The sequence below is a fragment of the Vitis riparia genome, chromosome 7 (assembly GCF_004353265.1).
Source record: "Vitis riparia cultivar Riparia Gloire de Montpellier isolate 1030 chromosome 7, EGFV_Vit.rip_1.0, whole genome shotgun sequence".
In the NCBI taxonomy this organism is placed as follows: Eukaryota; Viridiplantae; Streptophyta; class Magnoliopsida; order Vitales; family Vitaceae; genus Vitis; species Vitis riparia.
Genome location: NC_048437.1, coordinates 7,879,458 through 7,903,326, shown reverse-complemented (window position 1 = coordinate 7,903,326; position 23,869 = coordinate 7,879,458). Strand labels below are relative to the sequence as shown.

At 36.3% G+C, this 23,869-nt stretch overlaps 5 protein-coding genes and 1 non-coding gene across 10 annotated transcripts in view; 4 read left to right on the top strand and 2 right to left on the bottom strand.

Moving 5' to 3' along the window:
• The window catches only part of LOC117917586 (ABC transporter D family member 1), a 36,497-nt gene extending 31,836 nt beyond the window's left edge, over positions 1–4,661 (top strand). For all 4 annotated transcript variants that reach the window (XM_034833910.1, XM_034833908.1, XM_034833909.1 and 1 more), the window contains 8 exons: positions 1,312–1,492; positions 1,599–1,757; positions 2,847–3,008; positions 3,079–3,315; positions 3,486–3,649; positions 3,753–3,805; positions 3,900–3,978; positions 4,165–4,661. In XM_034833910.1, coding sequence (XP_034689801.1) covers positions 1,312–1,492; positions 1,599–1,757; positions 2,847–3,008; positions 3,079–3,315; positions 3,486–3,649; positions 3,753–3,805; positions 3,900–3,978; positions 4,165–4,251 — 1,122 coding nt within the window. In that variant the 3' untranslated portion in view covers positions 4,252–4,661. The remainder of the gene's footprint in view (positions 1–1,311; positions 1,493–1,598; positions 1,758–2,846; positions 3,009–3,078; positions 3,316–3,485; positions 3,650–3,752; positions 3,806–3,899; positions 3,979–4,164) is intronic.
• Positions 4,662–6,615: 1,954 nt separating this feature from the next.
• On the top strand, positions 6,616–7,573 carry LOC117918920. The gene has a single exon (XM_034835893.1). It carries the CDS (start codon positions 6,789–6,791, stop codon positions 7,371–7,373), a length of 585 nt encoding a protein of 194 aa, XP_034691784.1. The 5' UTR covers positions 6,616–6,788; the 3' UTR covers positions 7,374–7,573.
• Positions 7,574–9,045: 1,472 nt separating this feature from the next.
• LOC117918264 lies at positions 9,046–14,675 on the top strand. 2 transcript variants are annotated; one of them, XM_034834771.1, is made up of 5 exons: positions 9,046–9,202; positions 9,291–9,364; positions 12,942–13,071; positions 13,185–13,472; positions 14,146–14,675. In XM_034834771.1, the coding sequence occupies exons 1-5, from the start codon at positions 9,074–9,076 to the stop codon at positions 14,413–14,415; spliced, it is 891 nt and encodes a 296-aa protein (XP_034690662.1). In that variant the 5' UTR covers positions 9,046–9,073; the 3' UTR covers positions 14,416–14,675. The 2 variants fall into 2 exon arrangements, with proteins under 2 accessions (XP_034690662.1, XP_034690661.1); XM_034834770.1 differs by having other exon boundaries at positions 9,047–9,202; positions 13,185–13,499.
• A 167-nt stretch (positions 14,676–14,842) lies between these two features.
• On the bottom strand, positions 14,843–17,398 carry LOC117918263 (annexin D2-like). The gene is made up of 5 exons (XM_034834769.1): positions 17,172–17,398; positions 16,813–16,960; positions 16,353–16,569; positions 15,685–15,897; positions 14,843–15,465 (listed from the first exon to the last, which is right to left on the bottom strand). The coding sequence occupies exons 1-5, from the start codon at positions 17,245–17,247 to the stop codon at positions 15,169–15,171; spliced, it is 951 nt and encodes a 316-aa protein (XP_034690660.1). The 5' UTR covers positions 17,248–17,398; the 3' UTR covers positions 14,843–15,168.
• A 327-nt stretch (positions 17,399–17,725) lies between these two features.
• Positions 17,726–17,798, bottom strand: TRNAR-ACG. Its single transcript has one exon. It is a non-coding gene; the product is annotated as a tRNA-Arg (tRNA).
• A 128-nt stretch (positions 17,799–17,926) lies between these two features.
• On the top strand, positions 17,927–22,693 carry LOC117918854 (oxidation resistance protein 1). Its single transcript, XM_034835802.1, has 9 exons — positions 17,927–18,021; positions 18,156–18,307; positions 19,378–19,901; positions 20,000–20,072; positions 20,811–20,891; positions 20,979–21,042; positions 21,877–21,964; positions 22,086–22,170; positions 22,305–22,693. Exons 2-9 carry the CDS (start codon positions 18,209–18,211, stop codon positions 22,386–22,388), a joined length of 1,098 nt encoding a protein of 365 aa, XP_034691693.1. The 5' UTR covers positions 17,927–18,021; positions 18,156–18,208; the 3' UTR covers positions 22,389–22,693.
• Positions 22,694–23,869: the final 1,176 nt, after the last annotated feature.

The following is a 23,869-nucleotide window of genomic DNA, read 5'->3' as shown; positions in this document are numbered from 1 at the left end:
GTGAAGGTGGCTAAAGGACTGAAGGAACATTAAAGGAAATGCAGGTCTAGGTGATAGAAAAGCATGATATTGAGGATCTAATATAGAATGTGGTCCTAGATAGAGTTGAATGATTTAATATAGTTACCCTAATTGATCCTAGGGATTCATTGCTTGGTGCAGGTGATGAATCTTTGAACCATCTGGTATGAATATGCAGGGTCAAATATATTTACCACTATTTCTTGTAAAATGCTGAAGTGGGGTCTGTTAAGTCCACCCTAAGACCTTGGAAAATGGGACTTTGGGTCAGTCTTTTGTTAGAGTTCATCCCAAAGTTGTTAAAGCTCTCTTTGGTAGAGTTTCTTAAATGGTCAAAGAAACAGTTGATGGTCAAACACAACTTCTAATGATATTTAGATAAAACTCTCAGACGTGGACCCCACACTTCTCAAAGTGATTTATCTACCTCTTGAAAAAGCATGGAGACTTTTGATATCGAGGAAAGTAGATTTTTATTTAAATAAATTTTCACAAGTATCAAAATTACTCTTCTTTTTAACGAGAAGATAGTTCCCAAACATAAAATCAATCAGAGTAAGGGCTGTTACTTCTACTACTAAAGAAAGAAGTTAAAAATTATCTCAAACAGGTCCTAAACATGCAAGACACACTTAGGTGCAGCAGTTTCCTAAATGTCTCAACGTGCAGCTCCATATGTGCCCCTGGTGAAACTGTGAAATAAAGTGCAACTGATGTGTGTAATATATATCAGATACCTTTCCAACTTTGTAATAATTCCCTATTGCAATCTTATATAAGTACTCATGCTAATGCTCTCTCTACACACACAAATCACCAAAAAATTACTCAAATTCAATGAGCCTTCATTCTCTTTCATCCAAACAAAGATATATTTCTAACTTCTCAGTTACTAAATTCCTAACAGCAAAGAACGTGGTTTCTCATACAATGAATGTTTTTTCATTCACTTCATCAGCTGTCTGATAGTTCTGTTAATACCATGTTTCTTTGGTAGTTCTAACCACCCCCTATCCTTCCCTTTAAGCAGCCAGCAGGTAGACCATAAAACTCCCAAAAGGTGGGGGCAGCTAGATACTCCTGTGCCACAAACCCAGTCTGTCTTTTGTTGTCTCATATTTGCTCCACATCTGAAGGAAACATAATTAACTATTTTATTTAGAGAACTCATGCTAATCAGTTTCTGTGGAGTTAAAATTATTTTTCTGTGATTTGAACTTGTTCTTTTTCTCCTTCCTTGATATCACTCACTGTTCTTTAATCTTTGATGATGCTCCTTACATTAAGCAGATGGTTGAATTAAGATTCGGGGAACTTCTTGATCACTCTATGTTACTTCTGAAGAAGAAATGGCTTTTTGGTATCTTGGATGATTTTACCACTAAGCAGCTCCCTCATAATGTAACTTGGGGTTTAAGCTTGTTATATGCTGTGGAGCACAAGGGAGACCGGTCCTCGACAACAACGCAAGGTGAAATTAACAAAGAAGCTTCTTTCTTTCCTTCCCCCCCCCTCCCCCCGCACCCCCCCTTTTTCTTGTCTTTTAGTTGTTCCTCATACTAAAGTAATTTTTATAGGTGAGCTGGCTCATGCATTGAGATTCCTAGCATCTGTTGTGTCTCAAAGCTTCTTAGCTTTTGGTGACATTCTTGAATTGCATAGAAAATTCCTTGAGCTCTCTGGTGGTATCAATCGTATTTTTGAACTGGAAGAGCTTCTAGATGCTGCTCAATCTGGTATATCTTTTCTCTTTCCTTGAAGATCTATTTTAGCGCCATCTTTACTTTCTCTACAAAAGTAATTCGTCTTTAGAATTGTCAAATGAAATATTTTTGAGTCCTCTTTAGTTTTCGGCATCTCTTTTAGGAGTGTTTTATTACCAGCTGATGTTGGAAATATGAGACCTTAATCCTAATGTTCTCTTTTGCACCAAGAGGAACTGTGTTTACATGGTGGCATGCAAGAACATCTGATCTAAAATTGTTTGCCTAGGCCTTCTTTCTTATTGATGTTATTGACAAAACTGGAAGTTTGATCTTCATCATTGCAATATTGATCATGGATTCAAATTGTTGTGATAAGGCTCATTTGGTTTAATGTGGGAGTGGAATTGTTACTGATCTTAGAGATTTGCCCGAAACTTTAAAATTTTCAATCCATGAATGCACTTTTGAGTGACTCCTAGGATATCCTCTGGTTTGGGTGTCCATCTTATTGTTTGGCTATGGGTTTGAGGATCCATAGCACAGGGCTCATCTAGCATGATACTACTACAGGGGAAAACATATGAAGGGTGTGTGTTCATTTCATCTACATTCTTTTGTCTATAATTTGAACTGTGCCAAAACTTTTTATTTTCACTCTATCTCGCTCTCTCTCCCTTTATTTTTATTTTTTTATTTTTTATAATGCTGGTCTTACCTGAATTGCCCCATCTATCCTCCTGAATGCACTTTTGAGTGACTCCTAGGATATCCTCTGGGTGCAGTGTGCATGTGTTTGTCCATCTTATTGTTTGGCTATGGGTTTGAGGATCCATAGCACAGGGCTCATCTATCATGATGCTACTACAGGGAAACATATGAAGGGTGTGTGTTCATTTCATCTACATTCTTTTGTCTATAATTGACCTGTGCGAATTCTTTTTATTTTCACACATTTTTTTAATGCTGGTCTTACTTCATTGTTATCTATGCTGCTACTGATATACTGCTAACTTTAGCTAATGTATTGAATGATTCTTTAGTTAACCTCCTCTGCTTTGTTTTACCTAATGAATTCTCTCGAAAGCGGTGTTCATTCTAATGGGGATATTGTTGATTCAGAGGATCCTGTGACCAATACCTTATCATCATCCAAGACCACAGATCTTTATATCGAAGATACCATTTCCTTCTCTGAGGTGGACATCATTACCCCTGCACAGAAATTGTTGGCTAGGCAGTTGACATGTGACATAGTACCCAGGAAAAGTCTGCTTGTTACTGGTAAGCGCCGTGATTTCTTTATTTATCTGCTTATGCAAAATTTACAACTGACCAGTCTGCAATTTTCAAGGTCCCAATGGGAGTGGGAAAAGCTCTATCTTCAGGGTTCTTGGAGGTCTTTGGCCTATTGCAAGTGGTACACTTGGTAAACCAAACCAACAAATTGATGAAAGGGCTGGATCAGGCTGTGGTGTATTCTATGTTCCTCAGCGACCATACACATGCCTAGGAACGCTAAGGGATCAGATTATATATCCTCTCTCTCATGAGGAAGCAGAGATGAGGGTGTTTAATTTGAATGGAAAAGGTGAATAAGTTGCATAATAGCTGTGGATTTGTTGTATTCTCATTTTATTATTCAATTTTCTTATTCCATGCTAAATACACAATTTTCTCCTTTTTGTTGATATAAATGCTTTCTATGTATTCTTTTTCCCCTTTTTGTTCCCTGAGGAGCTTAGTCATGCTGATGTTCAGGTAAAAAATCTGTTGACACCACAAACATTTTGGATGAACATTTGAAACATATTCTAGAGAATGTCCGGTTAATCTATCTTTTGGAAAGGGAGGAAGGTGGCTGGGATGCTAATTTGAATTGGGAAGACATCCTTTCACTTGGAGAACAGCAGAGACTAGGCATGGTGAGCTCAGCTAATCCTTGTAACCTCAACTTCATGTTTAAACAATAACGATTAAGAATTCTTATGGACTGACTGTTTGACTCCATACTTTCTGTTTTACAAGGCACGCTTGTTCTTTCACAAGCCTAAATTTGGCATCCTTGATGAGTGCACCAAGTATGTTGCAGAAGACCCACATTACTTTTTTTTTTTTTCTTTTCCCCAAAACAAATTCTTGGCCCCAATCTAATGGTATTTTCTTTGTTGGCAGTGCTACTAGTGTCGATGTTGAGGAACATCTTTATAGGCTTGCAAATGGAATGGGCATCACAGTTGTTACCTCCTCGCAGGTAAGTTAGGGCGTTAACTACATTGGTGGATTCTGTGAATGTTTTAACCACCCTGTTTTCTGTTTGGTTGCTTATCTCAACTGAGATAATCCAACTTTTTAGCGATGGCCCAAGGGAAGCTTTGTCCTTTTCCTGTTTCCCTCACCCTTAGCAGTCACTTATTATTTGCTTGCTTTATCATCACAGCGTCCTGCTTTGATACCATTTCATTCTGTGGAACTACGGCTGATTGATGGTGAGGGTAAGTGGGAGCTTCGATCAATTAAGCAATGAGTTGAAAATGCCAGCCTGCAACTGATTGTCTTCTGCTCCATGTAATTCTGTATTATTTCCTGCACATGCTGGTGGAGGGAACGATATTATTGACGTTCCTATAGTATGAAGTTGGTTAATATGATCATTTCCAGAAGGTGGAAGCTGTAGTAACTTTCCTCAATGATTAGGGGCCAAGAGGAGAAGTCACGAAATCCAGTTCGGATAATAAAATTGCAGCACACAGGCATGTCAGTAATCACCTGTAATATAAAGAAATCCCTTTATGTACAGGCATTTTTTTTAGGTATTTGATATCAGTTGGCCCATCATTTTTGTTGTACAAACTTTGAAGCCTAGTCAATTTTATAAGCCCCCATGAATAAATGGCGGGGGTGGAAAAACAAGAAATTGGGTATTCTCTTTGTCTACTTTAGGTTTAACTCAATGCTTTCGTAGAGCAGTGTAGTCAGAGGACTAAAAGCAAATAGTTGCTTGGAAAATTTCATTGTAACCCTCCATAGGCATGGTCATGATGGGAAATTAGTTTTAAACCAATTTCCGGGAAAGGCTAGGGTTGCTTCCCGTTTGAAGGCAGATGCCCATGACAGCAAGTGTCGTGGTCAATTCGGGGGAAGATAAATAAATAAGTAAAAATCAAGTGGGTTAATAAAAAATGATTTTGTAGATTGTTTGCCGTAGATTACTATGGTTAGACACCACAAGCGTCATTTTCTTACCAACGTGTCAAGCACAATTTTTGTCTTAACAGAATTTCTTTTAAATATTCATCAAATCCTCCCTCACATTTTAAAAGGAAATATAGCATACCTACATGATCTCTAAGGGACTGACAAATCTTTGAATTGAGCCTTTCTAGTTGTAAAGTTAAGCCTTCTTGAGTTTAAGTCCCTACTTGATCTAAGTTAAGCCTTGTTGAGTTTAAATATTTATTATAATAAGCCGTATCCACTTGCTCAGTATCTCAGCCAATCTTCCCTAGATCGGTATCCATTTGCTCCGTATCTCAGCCCTTTTCAGCTCACCAATCCCGCCCCATTTCAACTTGCAAAAGAGAATATTTATATACATTCTTGAGATTGCAATGAATCTTCCTTAGAATAATTATATACATTTTGGGATAGAGAATAATTATATATATTCTTGGGATTGCAATGAATCTTCCTTTGATCCTAGGTTGTTCTTTTCCGAAGTCTTGAACTATGGACCCACTTGATAGGTGAAATAAAAAATAATCCTCTGGACCCACTAAAAAGTAATCCTTTCATCAGTAGACATGCATCATTCTGGACCCACTTGATAGGTGAAATAAAAAATTATCCTTTTTGTTTTGAATTATTAAACTACTTATATTTTCTTACAACATAAAAATAGTATTTTTAGAACTAAATTTGAGGAGATAATTTAATTTTTAAAAACATATTTTGAAATGAAAACTAGGTCTCGTTTTCATTCTTATCATATATTTTTGATTCAATCAGGGGAAATTGAGGCACGAGGTGGTGAAAAATGGACTCTTTCCATAATCCATGTACATGGTCAACTAAAGAGAAGGTGCTAGTGCAAGCAGCATTTCAAAAAGTTTTAATTACGTGTCAATAGGATGAAAACATATATTTCTTTTACCCAAAAGGAAAAATTTTTAATTCAAGGCTTGGGGCCCACGGCACTCTTTTGTGGTTGAGGATGCGTTTTCCTTTGCATCGTCAACACTCGAATCAATGGTTTGAAATCATTCATGAATTCAAAATTGAAGGGTCAGGATGAATCGCAAGGATTCCCAAGTGGTGGTAATTAAGAACGACAATGAAAGTTTTTTTTTATACCTATCCCACCCACCCGTTACTAATGGGATAGGTTTAAATTTTATTTTTTAAAACCCATTCGTATAAAATTAATTTTAAAAATTAAATTAAATTAATTTATTTTATTATTTTTAATATATAGATAATAATAAATATTTTTAATAAAATAATTTAATTTTTTTAAAATAAAACATATTTATTTTAATATAATTTAAATATCTAAAAGTAATCTTTTAAAAAATTAATTTTTTTTTTAAAAGTTAAAGCAGGCGGAATAGCCTATTTAATTTTTAAAATGAGATTTGAACATACGGTGAGAGATTAGGATGGGTCCCAAACATGGCGATGCCATCCCTAATGGTAACCCTGTTGGAAGGGTCGTAATAGAGATTTACCCTTTCAAAGATCAGAAAGGCTTATTTTAATTAAATATATGATATACTATACATGCACTTGAGGATCTGAGGTGCCAACAACAAGGCCATTATAGCGAAACTAAGATCTTGGTGACCGGGTCTGTGATTTTCCCCCACTATTTTTATGGATAATTCCTCGCATCTTCCTCAAAAGCACTTCCCCACCTCGGGCATCTCCCCTTTATAAGCCACAACCCAAACCTCTCTACCTTCATCGAATCGAAGAACCCTCTACTTTCTCTCAACTCCCAGACCCTCTCTTCACACCAAAACATATACAGTTTAAGTAATCTCTGTTAATTTTATCGCTGCTGCCATGGGTGCTTCTCAGTGTCTTTCTTCTCTTAGCTGTGAAATAAGGATCATGAGAGCGAAAAACATTGAACTCAAGACAGAGGGGAAGCTGTTTGTTAGGTACTATCTCTCGGCAGGGAACAACCAAAGAGTTGGGCTCAACAGCCGAGAAATATCGTCCAAGTCCGATCTCTTCTGGGATGAGTCTTTCTCTCTGGAGTGTTTGGGAAGTGAGGAGTCCATTCAGAGCCTCATGCAGGAAAGAGTGGTTTTCGAGCTCCGGTGGAGAAGTAAGGTCCCAGTTCTTGGTAAAGTTTGCAAGTCACGTGTCCTGGGGAGAGTCGAGATCCCATGGACATCCGTCTTCGCTTCAAAGGAAATGGAAATCGAGAAATGGGTTTCGATGGTTCCAACCGGCAGTCGCGTTGTTGATCAAGATGGTAAGCCTCCTGCACTACAAGTGGCCATGAAAGTCCGGATTCCGAAGGTGGCTGAGAGGAGTAGACGTGTCATGAAGTGGGATGAGTGCGGGTGCACGGATGGTGGGTGCACTTGCGTAGATGCCGATCACATTTTTGCACTTGCAGCAGGTTTGGAGGTCTTTTAGGACAAAACCACAAAGGTGGATTTTAGTTGGTTAATTGACCAAATCATTTGGTCTTTATTTATTTGTACTACTGTATATGAATTGGAATTTTCTTCTCATAATCGTGTCCAAAGCTAAATGGGGGGATCATTCTCTTGTCTTATAGGTTGAAATTATTTGAATTTAAAAGGAAATGAGAGTAGTGAAATTTCATCACCAAACACTGCCACCTTTTTGTTCATTATTGCCACCACCTCTGTCCTATGGACACTCCTAGAACTCAGTGATGACATGCCCTCGAGTGAAAGTGTGGGCTCGTGTTCCATGTGATCTGCTTTCCTCCTTTCTCATCTCAAAGGCACTGATATATACAAAATTTCTTAATTTAAACTGAGTTTGAGTTAAGATTTAAGGTGGTGTAACAATCTATTATCAATTACGATTTTAAAACGTATCTTATAGCATCAAATTTTTTTTTTTATCCGATGTGGGATGTCAAATTTAAATTCTATTTAAAATTAAATAAAAAAAATCAAAAATCACCATATTTCTTATGATTTTAGATTTTATTGCAAGTCTTTTACCCCTAATAAAAGGAAATGATCCTTAAGATTCATATCTAAAATTTAAAAGTTGTTTGATAAAACTTTGTATTTGATTTTAATTATAAAATCAAAATTTAATTAATCTCAATTGCAATGATAATAAAATAAGATCGGACATTACTTTTTCATAATAAAAAAATTAAAATAACTTTGGCTTTAGGTGGAGGGTTACTTGAATTTCAAATGAATGGAAAAGGATCAAATGAAATCTTGACCACAAACACTCCACCTTTCCCTTCCCTTCCCTTTTTGTGGCTCATGTTTTTGTTTCCCACCAAGAGCCCGCATATATTTATGTGTATGGGGAAACGAAATTGGCTAAGATGCTCGTTAGTTACTGTTACAGTCTCTTTCTGGATAATGAAATTGGGTAAGATGCTCGTTGGATAATGAAATATTACTTTACCGATATTAATAGTAATGACTAATAACCACCCAGCTGCAACCTCTAACCTACAACCGACACTAACTACCTACTAGACATCCCATTCCATTCAACATCCCATTCCAAATGTCTTCTACATGTCTGCTTTACTCTTTTTCCATCGCTATATGAAAGGAAATCAGCCAATGAAGAAGACATAATATAACGGTTGGCTCCACCTGAAGACAACGTTATCGTTATGTGTCCTATACGATTACGGGATCAAATAGTCCGTTCTCAATCTTGTAAATATTGTTCGAATTCACGATTTTAAAATATGTTAGATAGAAAAGCTTTAAATTGGTATTTTCTGTCGCAATCATCTCATTTTATCATGGTTCAAAACTTAGTAGTGTTTGAAAAATCACACCTTGGGCCCTCCCTATCAGTCCAATCTCTCATCATTCTGTTTTAAGTGAAACCCACGTCGTCAGGGTTGGGCCCAGCGTCCTCCAGCCCACTTCGACACCCCTCAAATGGGCCCAAGGGAACGGTCACATCTCTTTTGCACACGGCGATGATTTGATTAACCTGGGCCCCATTCTCTCTGGAAAGTTTGGTGGAGGCTTTCACATCACAAGCCAGATTTTTACTGTAGCTTTTTTTTTTTTTTTTTTAAATTTTAAATTCTCGTTTATAAAGCGAAGCCTGCGACTGGGAGTGTTCCCACACAGTAGCCGAAGCCATAGAGAATGGAGAGAGCAACACCGGTAAGAAAGCCTCACTCTTCCACTGCCGATCTGCTTACGTGGTCGGAAGTTCCTCCGGCAGATTCTCCGGCCACCGGCTCCGCCTCCCGTTCCGGTGCTCGTTCCCACCAGGTATGTCTTACTCCTTTACCGACAATTTTCCATTTTTTTCTTAAGTAAAGCGGGGGCTTAGGGTTTCGACATTTTGGACATTTTCCAGCCCTCCGATGGAATGAGTAAGGTGCTCCATGGAGTTCAGGTCAGTGACGAAGAAGTTGAGAATCTTTTGAGAAGGTGAGATCTACTTGAATTTATGTGAGAAATCTAGGGCTTCTTTTTTAGTTCTAGTTCTGGAGTTTAATTTGTAGTACAATGTTACATTGGATCTATTGTTAAACTTCTGCTTTCTGCTTTATGATTTCAGGATTTTTCTCGTTTTTATGCTTTCTTGAATCGCTGATTTGATTTTTTATTTGTTTCATTTTTCTTTTTTCTAAATGATTAAATTTGAAGAAATGATTCGTAAGATCGAATCATTTTATATTCATTTCTTATCTGATCTATTTTATAAAGGTGTTAAATTTACACTGCTAAGCAGTTCTGCCACAAGGCTTTCTGAATCAGTATATTTGGGAATGTTTAACCTGTTTGAACAATATGATCAGATAAAGATGAGAAATGTGTTAGAAGATGTTTCAAATTGGTTGAGAAAATAATTTCCGTTTTAATATTCTTTATTAAGACCATTAAAATTCTGCCTACGTGGGTTGTTCCTTTCCATATTGGTTACCCAACCAAGACTATTTCATGACGTGATTTACGTACTCTGCCAACCCTCTTAAATAGGACATTTTCAGAACTCTTACCTATAAATTTAAAATGCATCAAGGGCATCGCCTGAAGGTGGTTTCTTTTTTTTTTTTTTTTTTATAGATATCGCCTGCAGTTTCAGTAGAGTATCCACCAACGAAGAACATTACAATTTCATCCCTTAATCTTTGTAAGCTTTCTAAACATGATTTTTCATGAATGGCATTAGAAATGCTGGTTTTAACATTATTTAAAAAATTATTGACCTATAATATCTCTCTCCCCTGCGACCATAAGTTGTCTCCATTAAGCACCACCATCATGATTGGCAAGATTCCCTACTGTGCATCATTACTGTTATTACCTCCACTGTCATTACCGACCACCACCTTTGTTAGCTCCACTGCTTGTCATCATCATACTTCTCAATGCAACATTGCCATCCAATCTCTATCAGACCATAATGTACAATCAATATGGGGTTCTCTTATGGATTGGATTTTATAGAATTATAGTTGCGGAATTACCCACCATTTCAATGACAAAAGCTACGGGGATGACCAAAACAAGGAAATTTGTGTTATTTAGCTATAACTTTGGGAACACAGATCAGGGAAATAATTTTCAGCAACTAGAATTTGTTATATTTTAACCCAATGCTCAAAGATGGACCTGACTTATTTTATAAACCAGAGCCAAATTGGGCAATTGCCATAAAATCTACTACAGCTGCACTGTTTAAATAAACCCCTTTTTACACCCACTACCATCACCATTGAAGTTGTCCACCTCTGCAATCAACCTCCTTGATTATTTGGTTAGAAAAATTTCATGATGTTAAATACTGAGAAACAATTAAAAATCTGAATGAAAGATGCTTACCTTGATCCATGATGCTAAGCTTTTGATAGTAGAAGATATGAAAATAATAACTTTGAAGCTTTGAATCTTAACTCTCAAACTCTCATTTTTATACCATCCTAGCTTTGAATCTTAACTCTCATACTCTCATTTTTTTACCACCCTTAGTGATGGATAATAGACAATGTCTAGTTAAAGAAAATGATGAGTAGAGAGTAGCACAAAGAGGCTTGTATATATGCATATATTGTTTTGTGGTTCATCCCATCAACGAATCAAAATTAGGTTCTTTGTATCTTATTCCTTGTGATAAATTTTAGAACATGAATTCCTGAATTTTGAGTTCTTTTAGGGTGAATCTATATAATGTCATTAGAATACATGAATGTGAACTAAAAAATCCTTATATCAATCCATCTGTTTTGAGTAAATCATTTTTCAATAAGTCTGGATTTATGTCTTTGTATCTTTAGAGTCTCTTTTGGTTTTGAATACGCATTTATAACCAATTGATTTAGAGCCTTTAGGTAATGCAACTAAATCCCAGACATTATTTTTATGCATGGATTCAAACTTATCCTTGATGACATTAATCCATTAGATGCTATTCTTATTTTCAATAGTTTGCAAAAACATTACTAGATTTTCTTCAATGTCAATATCAAATTTATGTTCTTGTAATCACATAATGTAGCCATAAGGAATTGTTAATCTATTATGTCTTTGAGATCTTCTTGAAGTTCCTAAATCTACTTGATGTGTATCTTCATTCATGGTAGTTTCCTCATTTGGTGGTTGATTGGGAAGAGTTTTTGCTGCATCATATTGAACATGTTTATGTGAAACCTCATCTATTAGTGACATTTTAGGTGAGAGAACATTTACCCTTGGTTCTTCAAATATCACAAGTGCTCCCACTATCACTATCATTTTCAAGAAACTTGACATTTTCAGCCTCAACAATTCAAGTGGTATGATTAAAACAATAAAATTTGTATCCTTTGGATCTTTTTGGATAACCAATAAAGTAACAACTTATGACTTTAGGATCCAATTTCTTTTTATGTGGGTTTTAAAAATCCTTGCTTCTGAAGAACATCCTCAAACACGTGCATGATTTCAATTCGGTTTCTTGCTTATCCGTAATTCAAAAGGAGTTTTCTTGATAGCTCTACTAAGAACCTTATTTAAGGGGTTTTTAGTTTTTGGCCCCTCTTCCGTTGTGGATTTTGTAGATTGGTTGAGCTTTGTTTGAGGGGCTGCTGTTCTTTATGGTCCCCTGCTCTTTTTTGAGGTGCTTTTAGGCATCCTTTGTATACTCTGTGTTCTTTGGGGCGCTTTTTTGGAGTACCTTGTTTTTTATATATTGCTTTTTACCCATAAAAAAAATTAAAAAAAAAAAAGAACCTTATTTAATATGTGCATTGCAACTTCTAAAGCTTCTCCCACAAAAATATGGGCAATAATATATTACTTATCATAGTCCTAACCATATATATAAGCATACAATTATGCCTTTCCACAATGTCACTCTGTTGAGGTGTACTTGGCAATGAGTATTGTGCAACAATTCCATTTTCTTCTAAAATTCTGACAAATGGTCCAGACTTTCAACCACTCATCATATATACTATAGTAATTTCCACCCTTGTTAGATCTCATGATTTTTATTTTTTTGCCTGATTGATTGAAAATTCTAAAATATTGCATAGCTTCAACTTTATCCTTTGAAAGATAGACATACCCATACTGTAAGAAATCATAAAAAAAGGTGATAAAATATTATTCACCACCTAAACAAGGATTTTAAATGGTCCACAAATATTAGTATGTATTACTTCTAATAGTCCTGAGCTTCTAGTAGCACATATCTTGGTAAATTTAGATTTTGTACAAATTTCCAATAAACTAAGAAGTTATTATGCATCTAGTTTCTTTCCTTCAGTCTCATACTGGAAGGAACTTTCTTTTAAACTATTGGGCTTAGTAAGAATCCACCTCATGACCTATTCTTGTCTGGCTTTACCAATGTTTTGGTTAGATTGTGAATCTCCCATATTACTGGTCAGGCACACATATCTTACTCTCAAAATTTAACTTCAAACAAAATTCCCTGGTGTGATTGATTCTTTGGTTTTATAACATGTATAGTCATCATTTTCCTAAGGCCTGCTGGAACTGTTGGATTTGATACTTTCAGGAAGCCTTGCTCAGGGTATAAACTAAAGGAGATGACTGGCAGTGGTATATTTGTTGATGATGCTGAAGATGGTACATCAGAGTCTGGCAGCGCTAATCCTATTAACAAAACAGGAGTGCGTATTTATCAGGTGTTTTATCAGCTCTAACTGGATCTGGAATGCAGCTTAAGTATATTTGAAGATTAGAAATCCATCCTGCTGGCAAATCTCCTTTTTAAGCATTTTTATGGTTGAATTTTCAGCAAGCGTTGAATGGGATGAGCCAGATATCATTCAGTGCTGAGGAGAGCATTTCTCCCAAGAAGCCTACCTCTCTCCCTGAGGTAGCAAAGCAGAGGGAGTTAAGTGGGACACTAGCAAGTGAGTCGGACCCAAGGATTAAGAAGCAAATATCAAATGCAAAGTGCAAAGAGCTCAGTGGACATGACATTTTTTCTGGTCCTCCAGAAATACTGCCTCGATCATTAGCGGCTGCACGCTCCTTAGAATCAAAGGAGAGCAAAGACATGGGGGAACCCGCACCACGAAATGTACGCACATCTGTCAAAGTTTCTAATGTGAGTTTACTTAGTGCATATGCAAGTTAAGCATTTCATGATTTCTTTCGTTAGTCTCCCACAGTGATATCAGTTCCAGTGAATTCTAGGACCATACAATAGCCCATTCAAATTTGAAACTTAAATGCATCACAAATCTTCCTTTCGAGGAATGCTGCAAAGGGGCTCCCAAATGGAAGTTTCAAGATCAAATTATTATGTGGTCTTTCTTATTCAAAAATTTCCATGAAAATCATGAATTTCAAAAGCATTTGGGATTGTACTTGAATTTTTCAACTTGGTTTTATGCATGAAATTCTTCATAATCCTTTTAAAATAAAAAATAAATAAATAAAGTGTCCCCATCCAAATTTTTGTCTAATTTTTTTCATTTTTATTATATTTTTGAACACAATTTTTGCTGGATGGGAAATTATTCCATGTGCCTGATAATTAGTGGAGTCAAAATTTGAATGCAAGTTAACATACAAACATCCCATTTTTGGATCTGGTATTCTCTCCCCCATAGAAAAGTAAGATATTACTAATTCTTCCACTGGGATACCCTTTTGTCTTGTTGATTTTTGGTTGTTTGAATGTATTTGTGCTTTCATCTACTCTGTTCTTCGCTATGTTATCCTGTAACAAAATTGGTTTTGTTTTATAGCCTGCTGGAGGCCAGAGTAATATCCTGTTTGGTGAAGAACCTGTGGTCAAGACAGCCAAGAAAATACACGACCAGAAGTTTGCAGAACTTACTGGTAATGATATCTTCAAGGGAGATGTTCCTCCAGGGTCTGCTGAAAGGCCACTGAGCATGGCCAAGCTGAAAGAAATGAGTGGAAGTGACATCTTTGCTGATGGGAAGGCAGAATCCAGAGACTTCCTGGGTGCCCGGAAGCCCCCTGGTGGTGAGAGCAGCATTGCATTGATCTAACTCATAACGTCTCAAGTCTTAACTGTTATTTTTACTTTATATGGTCATTACATGTCCGGTTTCCTTGTATCCAGTGTTGGGTCTCTATGTTATTGGACTTCTGAATATGAGGTGTGTCAAACATACAATGCCAAGGCTTTAAGCATTTAGATCAAACTGAAGGATGGTTGGCTAATTGAGTTATTTCTGTAGTTTTATGTTCCACTAGAATGCTTTATCCGTAATAGCATATTTAAAAGTAAGCCAGAGTGTTTTTTTAATATTACCTCTTGTTGATTAGTCAGTCATAAAGGGTTCAGGTTTAAATTGCTTGTTTGAGTTTACAATATGAAGCAAGATAATATCCCTCTTTTTGCATTTGGTGCCTTAGAGAAGCAGTCAGGTAGGTCTACCAACAGACCTCTAGACAGAAAACAGGATACGAGGGCCCATAAAAACCATGGCCTAGAAGGCCAGCACAGTAAGGCAATTCAAGTCCATGTTCTTTCTACTGTTGCCCCAATTAATCCGCATCCCAGCTGAGAGCCATTTATTCCAAGCCTTGAAAGCTCTCGCATAAGAAACCTCAAAATGAATACCAAAAAAAGAAAAAGAAAAAAGCACAACATGCAAAAACCCAGTTGCTTCATCTCAAAGTTTTTGACCCAAGCCAGCACAATAAAACCATAAAAGCACACTCATACCAGTTTTACATAAACATTATTACTCCGGAGAGAAACCCTCATAGAAACTTTCAGGATGGCAAAGCTTTGCTCAAGCATTCCCATGACCTATCAAGGCAAGAAGCATTTTTTCATAGTCTCCGGAAGTGTCCACAGAAATTGCCCGATCCAGAGGGACACTGTTCCTGCGATGGTACTCCTCTTTAATACGCTGCATGTCAACCTCGGCCCGAGTAGTAACCACCCTAGTAAGAGCCCATTCGTCTGTCCCCATCTTGTTGATAGCCAAACGGAGAAGCTTCTCAAAATATTTCTCGGGGAATGTCAAGCACTTAATTGCAGCCCTCAGTAATTTGAGGAATTCATCCTCAGGATTGGCCTTCAGATCCTGCAAATGGGTGTCCCATCATCAGTATAAAATGAAATATGCCATCATTCAGTATCACCAAGTTCCCCAAATCCTTTAAATATTTTTCAGTAAAGAACTGAACTCATAGCTATGAGATCATTAAATCATACAAATCGACTAGACAGGCTCTTCAAACTTGAAGGGAGCCCAGTCACCATTGATATAAAACTAGTAGTAGATCAAGTAAAATATCGATACCTTATTGATAGCATTTCCAAATTCATTGTTGTAGTGGTTGAGTGTTGCATTAAGCTGTGGTTTGCTCCTTGTAGTGACAATCCTAATGAGTTCATCATCATTGTAAGCCTTCTCTGATATCTTCTGGTGAAGTATCTTAGCCTCTGTTCTTGCCAATCTCGTGTTTACCTCAGGTCCCTCGTATCGGAATGCACTCACAAGAGGAACTAGAAGCTGTATGGCAACCAACCAGAGCATGTTTTCAGAGTAAAACAAAATACTAGATAAAGAGGAGGCTTTGGAGTACATACTGTAACTTAATCCTAATTATTCTAATCTCAGATACAAGACAAGCACCAAGCTATTTTCTCAGGGAGATGATGTCCGTGTCATCTAGCAAGTTCAATCAAAATCTTAATGGGGAGTCTCAATCAAAAATCTCTTTTTTCTTTTCTTTTTCCTTTTTCCCAATCAAATTTCAAAAAAGGCTTGAGCAAGCTCATCCTGCATAAGGTTTCTTCTCTGGAGGCCATCCAACCAAAAATGGGAATGGTAGAAGAAAAACAGCGCCTTTGAAGACTGCACAATATGCTTCTATACTAACAAATTTTCAGTAAATACGCCCAGATTATGAAATATGTTTTTGATCAATAAATTCATAAGAATAAAAAATGGATAGAAGAAGATACCTTGCGGAAATCCCCAGATGTATGGTATGCAACATCTTCTTCAAGGGATCTCTTATAGCGAGCATGATAGGCCTGCCTCACCAAGAACAGGTCATGGGAAGATCTAGTGCAACCTATTTCCATAATAACCCAATTGCTTGCAGTCAACATCTTTGTAGCTTCATTTGCCAAAAACGCATCCCGCTCTGCAGGGACCGGTGTCCATAGCAGTACTGCCCTCTATTTGATGGAAACAAAATCCCAACTCAACAATCAACGAAGGACCCCAAAAAATATCACAAACCAAAAAAACAAAGGAACATTTTCCAATTTGCTTCTCTTCCCATGGACTGCATTTATACAAAGGGTATAATGGGAGAAGATGATTGAAAAACTTAGAACACTCATCAAAGTATAAAAATAACATCGACCATCGATTAAAAGCACTGCTATTCAAGCAATCAAACAAACAAAAGCTGACCTCTCAAAGTCACTAGAGAGTTCTTTGTCAAGGGCTTTGAGGAGATCTTCTCCATAAGATTGATTGTAAGTTTCTTGAATTAACTTGCGCTGTGCTGCATTCCTATGAGCCAATATGGATATGATCAAAGCCTCATTTGTCCCCCACCCTGCATCCAAAAACGCAGTGTTATTAAGATCAAATTTTTTTGAAACACCCCAACACGAGATCAAAACGGCTGCCTTTCCTGAAACCCTGTACTGACCCAGTAAACAAAGATCCAACACATCATCAAAGGAACCAACATGATCAAATCAAAATGTGAGAAAAGAAATCAGACCCCCGATCATTTGGATCTGGGAATGATGATGATAAAATACCTGCAAAGGCTTTTCTGAGTTGCTCACAATCCTCGGCTGCTGAAGGAACCGATTGGGGGACTGTCAGAGTCGCCATCGTGTGTGAGTACACCGTTTACTGAGGGGGAGAGAAAGGGGCAGGGGTGGTGACCCTTACGGCCTTGACGTCTTTATTTATAAAGGCTTATCCCATCGAAACCTCCGTTGGTAATCATGATTGTTGGAATAGCTTTTAGAGAGAGGATGGGGTGACGGACAAGCATTGATGAAATGCGTAGTTAAAATTGCCACGTACAACACGGCTTTACACTTGGGCCCTTTACATTTGATCTGAAGAAAAGATTCCTGACGCCCTGAATCGGTTTGTTCAGTCATCAGTCATTTTGGCATGTTCTCACCAATGGATTACAGCTGATGCGATTTGTATATTTATGCATGAAAGACCTGGATAATTGATTGCAAGGACCCAAAGTTTGAAATTGATTGGTTCGACACAAAGTTTGAAATTGATGGGTTCTTTCTCAAAACGACGTCGGTTTTAACAAGAGTTGAAAAAACAAACAGATCACTAAAAGCGACTCCACTGGGGATCGAACCCAGAATCTCTGGTTCCGTAGACCAGCGCCTTATCCATTGGGCCATGGAGTCCTCGCGTGTTCTGTGAGAGCAGTTAATTTTATTTATATGTGATCATTTGCACGTTGGTGTCACGGAGTTTGAAAAGTAGCTGAAATGAAATGAAAAGAAAGGAAAATGGGATAATAATAAGAAGGAAGCAGACTAGAAAGAGTCGGTTACACGATACCCTTTGTTTCCTTCATCTCTAATTCTAACTCCCAGCCTGACCTGGACGCTTCAATCCTCTAGAATGGTATGTATTGTTTTGTCAATGGTGTTGTTTCTGGCTATTTTTGGATAGCAGAAGCTGCAGAAGTGAGAGGGAATGGGAATGGAATCAAATGATTTACACATATCATTGTTTTTTTCTGCATATCCCAAGTAAAGAAAAAAGGGGCTTTTTGAGGGGTTGTGACCGTCTGATGATTCTCCTCCAATAAATGGGTCGACACTCGCTTCGTAGTAAAGCAGTCCACTTTGTTTCTGATCTCACCACTGGCCTTCTCAATCCTATTTCTGACAAATCTTCAAAGCCTCCTGTAAGTCTTCTCGAACATGCTGCCGTGAAAGCTGCGCTTGTTGTTAAACGTTTGATCACCTTTTTTTTATTTCCCATGCCTTGGTCATCGGTCGGGGACCCGTTACGAATTAGATGTTCTGTGTTCAAAATTTGTGTTTTCTGCTCTTGGGTTTTGTGGGTTTCGATGTTCTGTGGTTCTGTGTTTCAGTTTTGGGAGTTTGCTACTAGGGTTTATGGTGAGTTTGTTTATTTCTCATTATGTGTCGTGTTTAGATGCTTGGCAAGAGAACCGTTTCAAAATTTGCAGTCTATATAATATATAAACACCTGAAATGGAGATAAGCAGCTACAGATTATAAGAATCGCCTTATTTACTTTTAGGGTTTTGGTCATGGATAGAGTTATTCCTTATTCTTCATTTATTTGAGGTGTTACTGCGTTAGAATTTAATAATCTTGAGATCGGTAGTTAGGAATGATAGCTAAAATAGAGCACATGAAAAGCTTAATACAGTTTACAATTAGGGTTTTTGCTTCTTGCTTTCTTTCTTTTATTAATCTTTTTTTTTTTAAAATTCTTTTTTGATCGGAAAATTAGAGAAGTATTAATAAAAGCGCTTTACAAAGTGATGTTTACTTTTTTATATGTTGTGTTGTATAATTGCTTGATTTAATTTAGAGTTTCTTTGGAGGAAACTCAACTTTTTACTTTTTGATCTGTTTTAAAAGGAAAAAAAACATCGAAATGGTGGAGGAAACTCAACTGGTTCCTGTGAGTTTCTGAAAAATGAAATAAAAAAAAAGCCATAAAAATAGAAGTCTTGAATCAAAATGGGAAAAAATAAAAGGAAAAGAAAAGCATAAAAAGGGAAAATAAGAACTTCACTGCTACCAAATGGGGCATTAAACTTATGCATTGGAAAACTCTGGACACGGTAAACATTTATAGCTGAAAAGTGGCTACTGAAAGACATAATACAATCCTACAACAATGATGGTTGACTCTCAACCTAATGTGTGTGCAACTAATTTAAACTTATAAGACTTCAATTAATTGTTCAAGCAATGACAATGCAGTCTTTTCTTTCAGGATGGTGTGATTGAGCCAAAAAGAAGTCAACAGGAGATGATTGCAGAAGAGGGTTCTGAGGATTTGGTTGATGGACCTGATACATCTTCTTTTACAGCGTTCCTTTATTCCCTATTGTCTTCAGAGGCTGGTTCAAACTCTGAAGGGCATAGTGAGCATGAAAGGGAAGTGGGTGAAGTACCATCTAACACTGCAATGAGAGAAAGTGGTGCAAAGAAAAGCTTATTTTCAAAGGGGAAACAAACCCTGGGGAAAGTTATGTACCAAGCTGTGAGAATTGGTGGATTTAGAAATCAAGGATCAGATCGCAGGGGTAAATGTGATACAATAACTGATGATGGAAATGGCTCTAAACTTGATGGAGTTGAATTGGGGCCTATGCAGACTACAAATGAGCATATGCTTTGTATGGACCTACCAGAAATTTCAGAGCCTTCATTTCTTCTTTCGGAGAGAACAAGAGGTGCTCTTTATGTTTCACTTCCAGCACTTATTCAGGACAGAAAATGGGTATTGCTGTACAGGTGAAGATGGTGTCTTTTTGTTGAACTGCATACAGGGTCCTTAGTTTGGTTAGACAACTATGGTACTTTCTTCAATATTTCTATGTTGTCATCTGCAGTACATGGAGACATGGGATATCACTTTCAACCCTTTACAGAAGAAGCATGCTTTGGCCTGGCCTCAGTTTGCTGGTATTCTCTTCTGAAATATTTGTAAAAATTATATGCACATGGACATAAGGATGCCTTTAACACATTACTGCTATGGTGTTCATGGTTGAGGGCATTCTAGCAAATTTAGAATTTGCAATTTATTCAACTAGACTAGTTAGGTTTGGAAATGGAAAAATGTCAAGAACAATTAGGAAAGTTTTGCCCAAGTGTGAATGTGCATAGAGAGAGGAGATCATGCATTTCCCACATTACTGTTGTGGTGTGGTGTTCACGGATGAGTGCATTCTCAGAAATTTAGGATTTTGCAATTTTTTCGTTGGGACTATTTGGGTTTGCAAACTGGAAGATGTTGAGAATAATTGGAAACAGCTTTGCAAAATGTTTCAGGGAATCATATTCAAACGGAATCCCTAATCATTCCAATTTATCTCTCAATAAAATTAGATAAATAACCCCCAAATTCCCTATTAGCCAACGTCAAGTAAATTTCTTGTCCAAAAATTTTCTGTTGTACCCTGAATGTTGAACTTCATAGATGGTAATGTGGTAAAAGCATGATGCCCTCACCCATTTATCTCTCTGGTTGTGCAGTATTTGCCTTGTGATGAGTGACTGTCATTTGCTTGAGTGAAAACTAAGCATCTTTTCTTAATTTCTAATGTGTATTGTCTCTGTGTTTGTGTATTTTTGAGATATATATATATATATATGCAACCATATTGACTTAATTGTTAGAATATATATCTGTAATTTCAGGTTGTTGGGGACTCTAAAGGTGCAGTATTTGGCGGCTTAGTTGAGGCACCTCTAAGAGCAAACAACAAGAAAAAATATCAGGTTGAACTTAAGCCACATACTTCCTTGGACTTCATTCTGAAAAGTTTTCTTTTTAATATTTCTTACTGAAATCTGAATTTTATGCAGGGCACAAAGGATACATTTGTTTTCACAAATATACCTGGTCATCCTGTCATATTTCGCCCTACTGGTACTAATTCTTCCTTCTGTGTTTCCAAGAAATGCCTATCTGAATTGCAATCTTGTTTTGAAAACTTCACGCTTGGTTTCCAGGCATTTAAAAAAATTTCCTTGAAATGGAAAACAAACAGAAAATAGTTGTATTTTACATTTTAGTTTGGAACTGTGTTGGATGCATGATACTTTTTGATGATCAGTAGAAGAAATGATTGTGTAGACACAGTTAATTGGCCATTCATTAGTAATCGGTGTGCTTTGCTGGAGAGAGTGATCATATTTATTATAGCTTTTAATGGTTAAATAAGGAATAGATTCCTTAGTGGTAATGTGACATCCAAAAACCAGATTTAATTCTGATGTTTATCGTTTTTCTCCAAGTGCATGGTTGTGAGGGCATGATTCTCCTGTCCTATGTTTGTGTTAGACACTGCTGTTGCAGGGCATTAGTAGTTATATGCAGCAATAATAGTTTCTTCGTTTTGGCACTCTAGCTCCAAGTTTTGATTATCTCGCTTGGGAAATGCATGAATATATAGCATCATGACAGATATTTCAAATTGTCATCGACTTGACGAGTAGCCTACAATGTGGTTATCATGTTCTAATTTTAGGACTTCTAAACCAAGGTTTTAACTATAAAAGGGTTGGTTCCTAGGCTGCCAATTTAACCCTGGATAAGGAAAACTAATGAAGTTATATCAGATATGTTTGGTTGTGAACCTTAGCCATCAACCCAGTTTAATAGGGGCTAGCTTGTGGGATGCTGCTAGTTTTCATTTTTGATCTGTGTGTGAGAAGTGTTATTGTGTTCAAGTATAGTAAGCTAACTGCTATGTGCAAGCAGGGGTAAACCGCTACTTCACTTTGTGCTCCACTGAATTCCTAGCACTGGGCGGGGGTGGCCACTTTGCCCTTTATTTGGATGGTGATCTGTGAGATTTCTGGCTCATTTCTCTCCCTCTCTCTCTACCTCTCCCTTCCCTTCTCCCTCTGTCAATATGCAAATTATTTATTGGTTTCTGATTATCAATTGTATTCAATTTCTAATTTAAGATTGAACGGATCAAGTTCGGTGTCAGAAACATATGGCAACCCTTGTCTTGCCGACTCTGAAGACTTTGAAGTCAAGGAGGTTGAGGTATAGGCAGAGCTACTGCTCTCTCTCCTTCCTTCATTTGATATCACTTGATCTGTGGACAGTAAAGGGTAGTGGTAGCATATCTCATCTTTCCCTGATAACATTGGTCTCAAATTTCTTCATGTGTTATGTAGTTGTGGGGCTTCGTATATGGTTCAAAGTACGAGGAAGTAGTTGCCTTAAGCCGAACTGAAGCACCTGGAATTTGCAGATGGTGAAATCTTCAAGAGCGAAGAAAATCTCAATTCAGAGTGCTGATTGGACGCCTGTGTGAATCTGCAGGTTGGGTTTCCCTTCAAATGCTGGATACTGACCCAGCTAATAACTCAAAAGTTAAAAATTGTTGTATATATCAAAAATATTGCCTCAATATATTTTGTTACCCTAATGCCTCATGCATCCTAATGTGTATATAGTAAGAGAACTAATATACGCTACCCCACTTGCCAGTTTTGTTTTGGGTATAAATTGAATTGGGAAGAAACAAACTTAACAAGATGTTATGGCAGAACTTTTAGGAGAACCAGTTTCAGTTTTCCTTTTTATTTATTCCCATTTTTCATTTTCAGGCTTTCAGTATATCTACCTTCTCAGCATCATGGTAAAGATGCTGCAGATTAGATTGATTTCATTACTAGGATAGACATATATCATCAGGATAACCACATACTCATGGAAAAGATATATTTTGGGTGGGTGAATTCTTGCCAACAAGATTCACCTGCGATACCAAGATTATTTAGGCTCATTTTATAGTCGTACAAGTTAATAATTCTTGTATACATTTTATACCCCATAATCCCTATATATATTTGTCCATTTTTTATGTGGGATTACCTAGTGAGAAGAAAAAAAAAATTGCAAACTTGGGACCTTCAAGTGTAAAAATTGAAGCTTAATTATTAAGCGATGAAATTTCTTCATTGTATTATATTTGCAAATAAAAATATATAACAAAATTAATAATTTTTTGTCAAATTTTTATTGTATAAAAATATAAAATACTTTCATATTTATTTTTATAATAATTATATAATGTAATTAATAATAATAATATAAATTAATTAATATAATAATTTCAAAATAATAAAATACAAAAGACATGCAAATAGAATTAAATATTATAGTTTTTTTTTTTTCATTTTATCTTTATATTTAAATATTATAAATGTTCTATTTAATAAAATTTAAAATATTAATATATTTATATTTTTCTTCATCATTTAATTTGATGTCAAATATAAAAATGAAATATTATTAAAAATTTTAATTATATATAATTTTAAATTCTTATAATTATTTAAAATTTTATATAATATATATAAGTTATTATTTATGACGCCATCGGTTCGATTGACCGATTCTGAAATTAAAAGGTAATGCATAGGTGCTTAAAAATAGTACCTTTAATATTAAAGTCTTAATGTTATGATTGGTTTCTAGAAAATGTGGGGGGAAATAGGAGGGTTAGAGAGGAAAAGCAAAAGAAAAAAAAAAATTGAAGTTAATAAATTATTTATATATATTACTTCAAATTTATTTTACTTATTTTAATTTTTTTTATATAACCATTAAATAATTTAATAATGTATTAGTTTCTTATTAATTTTAATTATTTTTTATTTTCTAATGTTTGGTTTTTTCATTTTTTTTTTAAGTTTCCAAAAACCAAACATGACCTTATTAATTGGTATAAGCA

What these genes read in the sequence shown, in the direction of transcription:
- LOC117918920 (XM_034835893.1), top strand. Translation starts at nt 6,789, where the DNA reads ATGGGTGCTTCTCAGTGTCTTTCTTCTCTTAGCTGTGAAATAAGGATC.
- LOC117918264 (XM_034834770.1), top strand. Translation starts at nt 9,074, where the DNA reads ATGGAGAGAGCAACACCGGTAAGAAAGCCTCACTCTTCCACTGCCGAT. An exon ending in GTTGAGAATCTTTTGAGAAG is followed by an intron (nt 9,365 to 12,941) that starts GTGAGATCTACT and finishes TGATACTTTCAG; the next exon opens with GAAGCCTTGCTCAGGGTATA. An exon ending in CATCTGTCAAAGTTTCTAAT is followed by an intron (nt 13,500 to 14,145) that starts GTGAGTTTACTT and finishes TTTGTTTTATAG; the next exon opens with CCTGCTGGAGGCCAGAGTAA.
- LOC117918263 (XM_034834769.1), bottom strand. Translation starts at nt 17,247, where the DNA reads ATGGCGACTCTGACAGTCCCCCAATCGGTTCCTTCAGCAGCCGAGGAT. An exon ending in ACTCAGAAAAGCCTTTGCAG is followed by an intron (nt 16,961 to 17,171) that starts GTATTTTATCAT and finishes TTTTGGATGCAG; the next exon opens with GGTGGGGGACAAATGAGGCT. An exon ending in CATCTGGGGATTTCCGCAAG is followed by an intron (nt 15,898 to 16,352) that starts GTATCTTCTTCT and finishes GTTGCCATACAG; the next exon opens with CTTCTAGTTCCTCTTGTGAG.
- LOC117918854 (XM_034835802.1), top strand. Translation starts at nt 18,209, where the DNA reads ATGGGTCGACACTCGCTTCGTAGTAAAGCAGTCCACTTTGTTTCTGAT. An exon ending in TGTCATATTTCGCCCTACTG is followed by an intron (nt 21,043 to 21,876) that starts GTACTAATTCTT and finishes ATGTGCAAGCAG; the next exon opens with GGGTAAACCGCTACTTCACT. An exon ending in TTGAAGTCAAGGAGGTTGAG is followed by an intron (nt 22,171 to 22,304) that starts GTATAGGCAGAG and finishes TGTGTTATGTAG; the next exon opens with TTGTGGGGCTTCGTATATGG.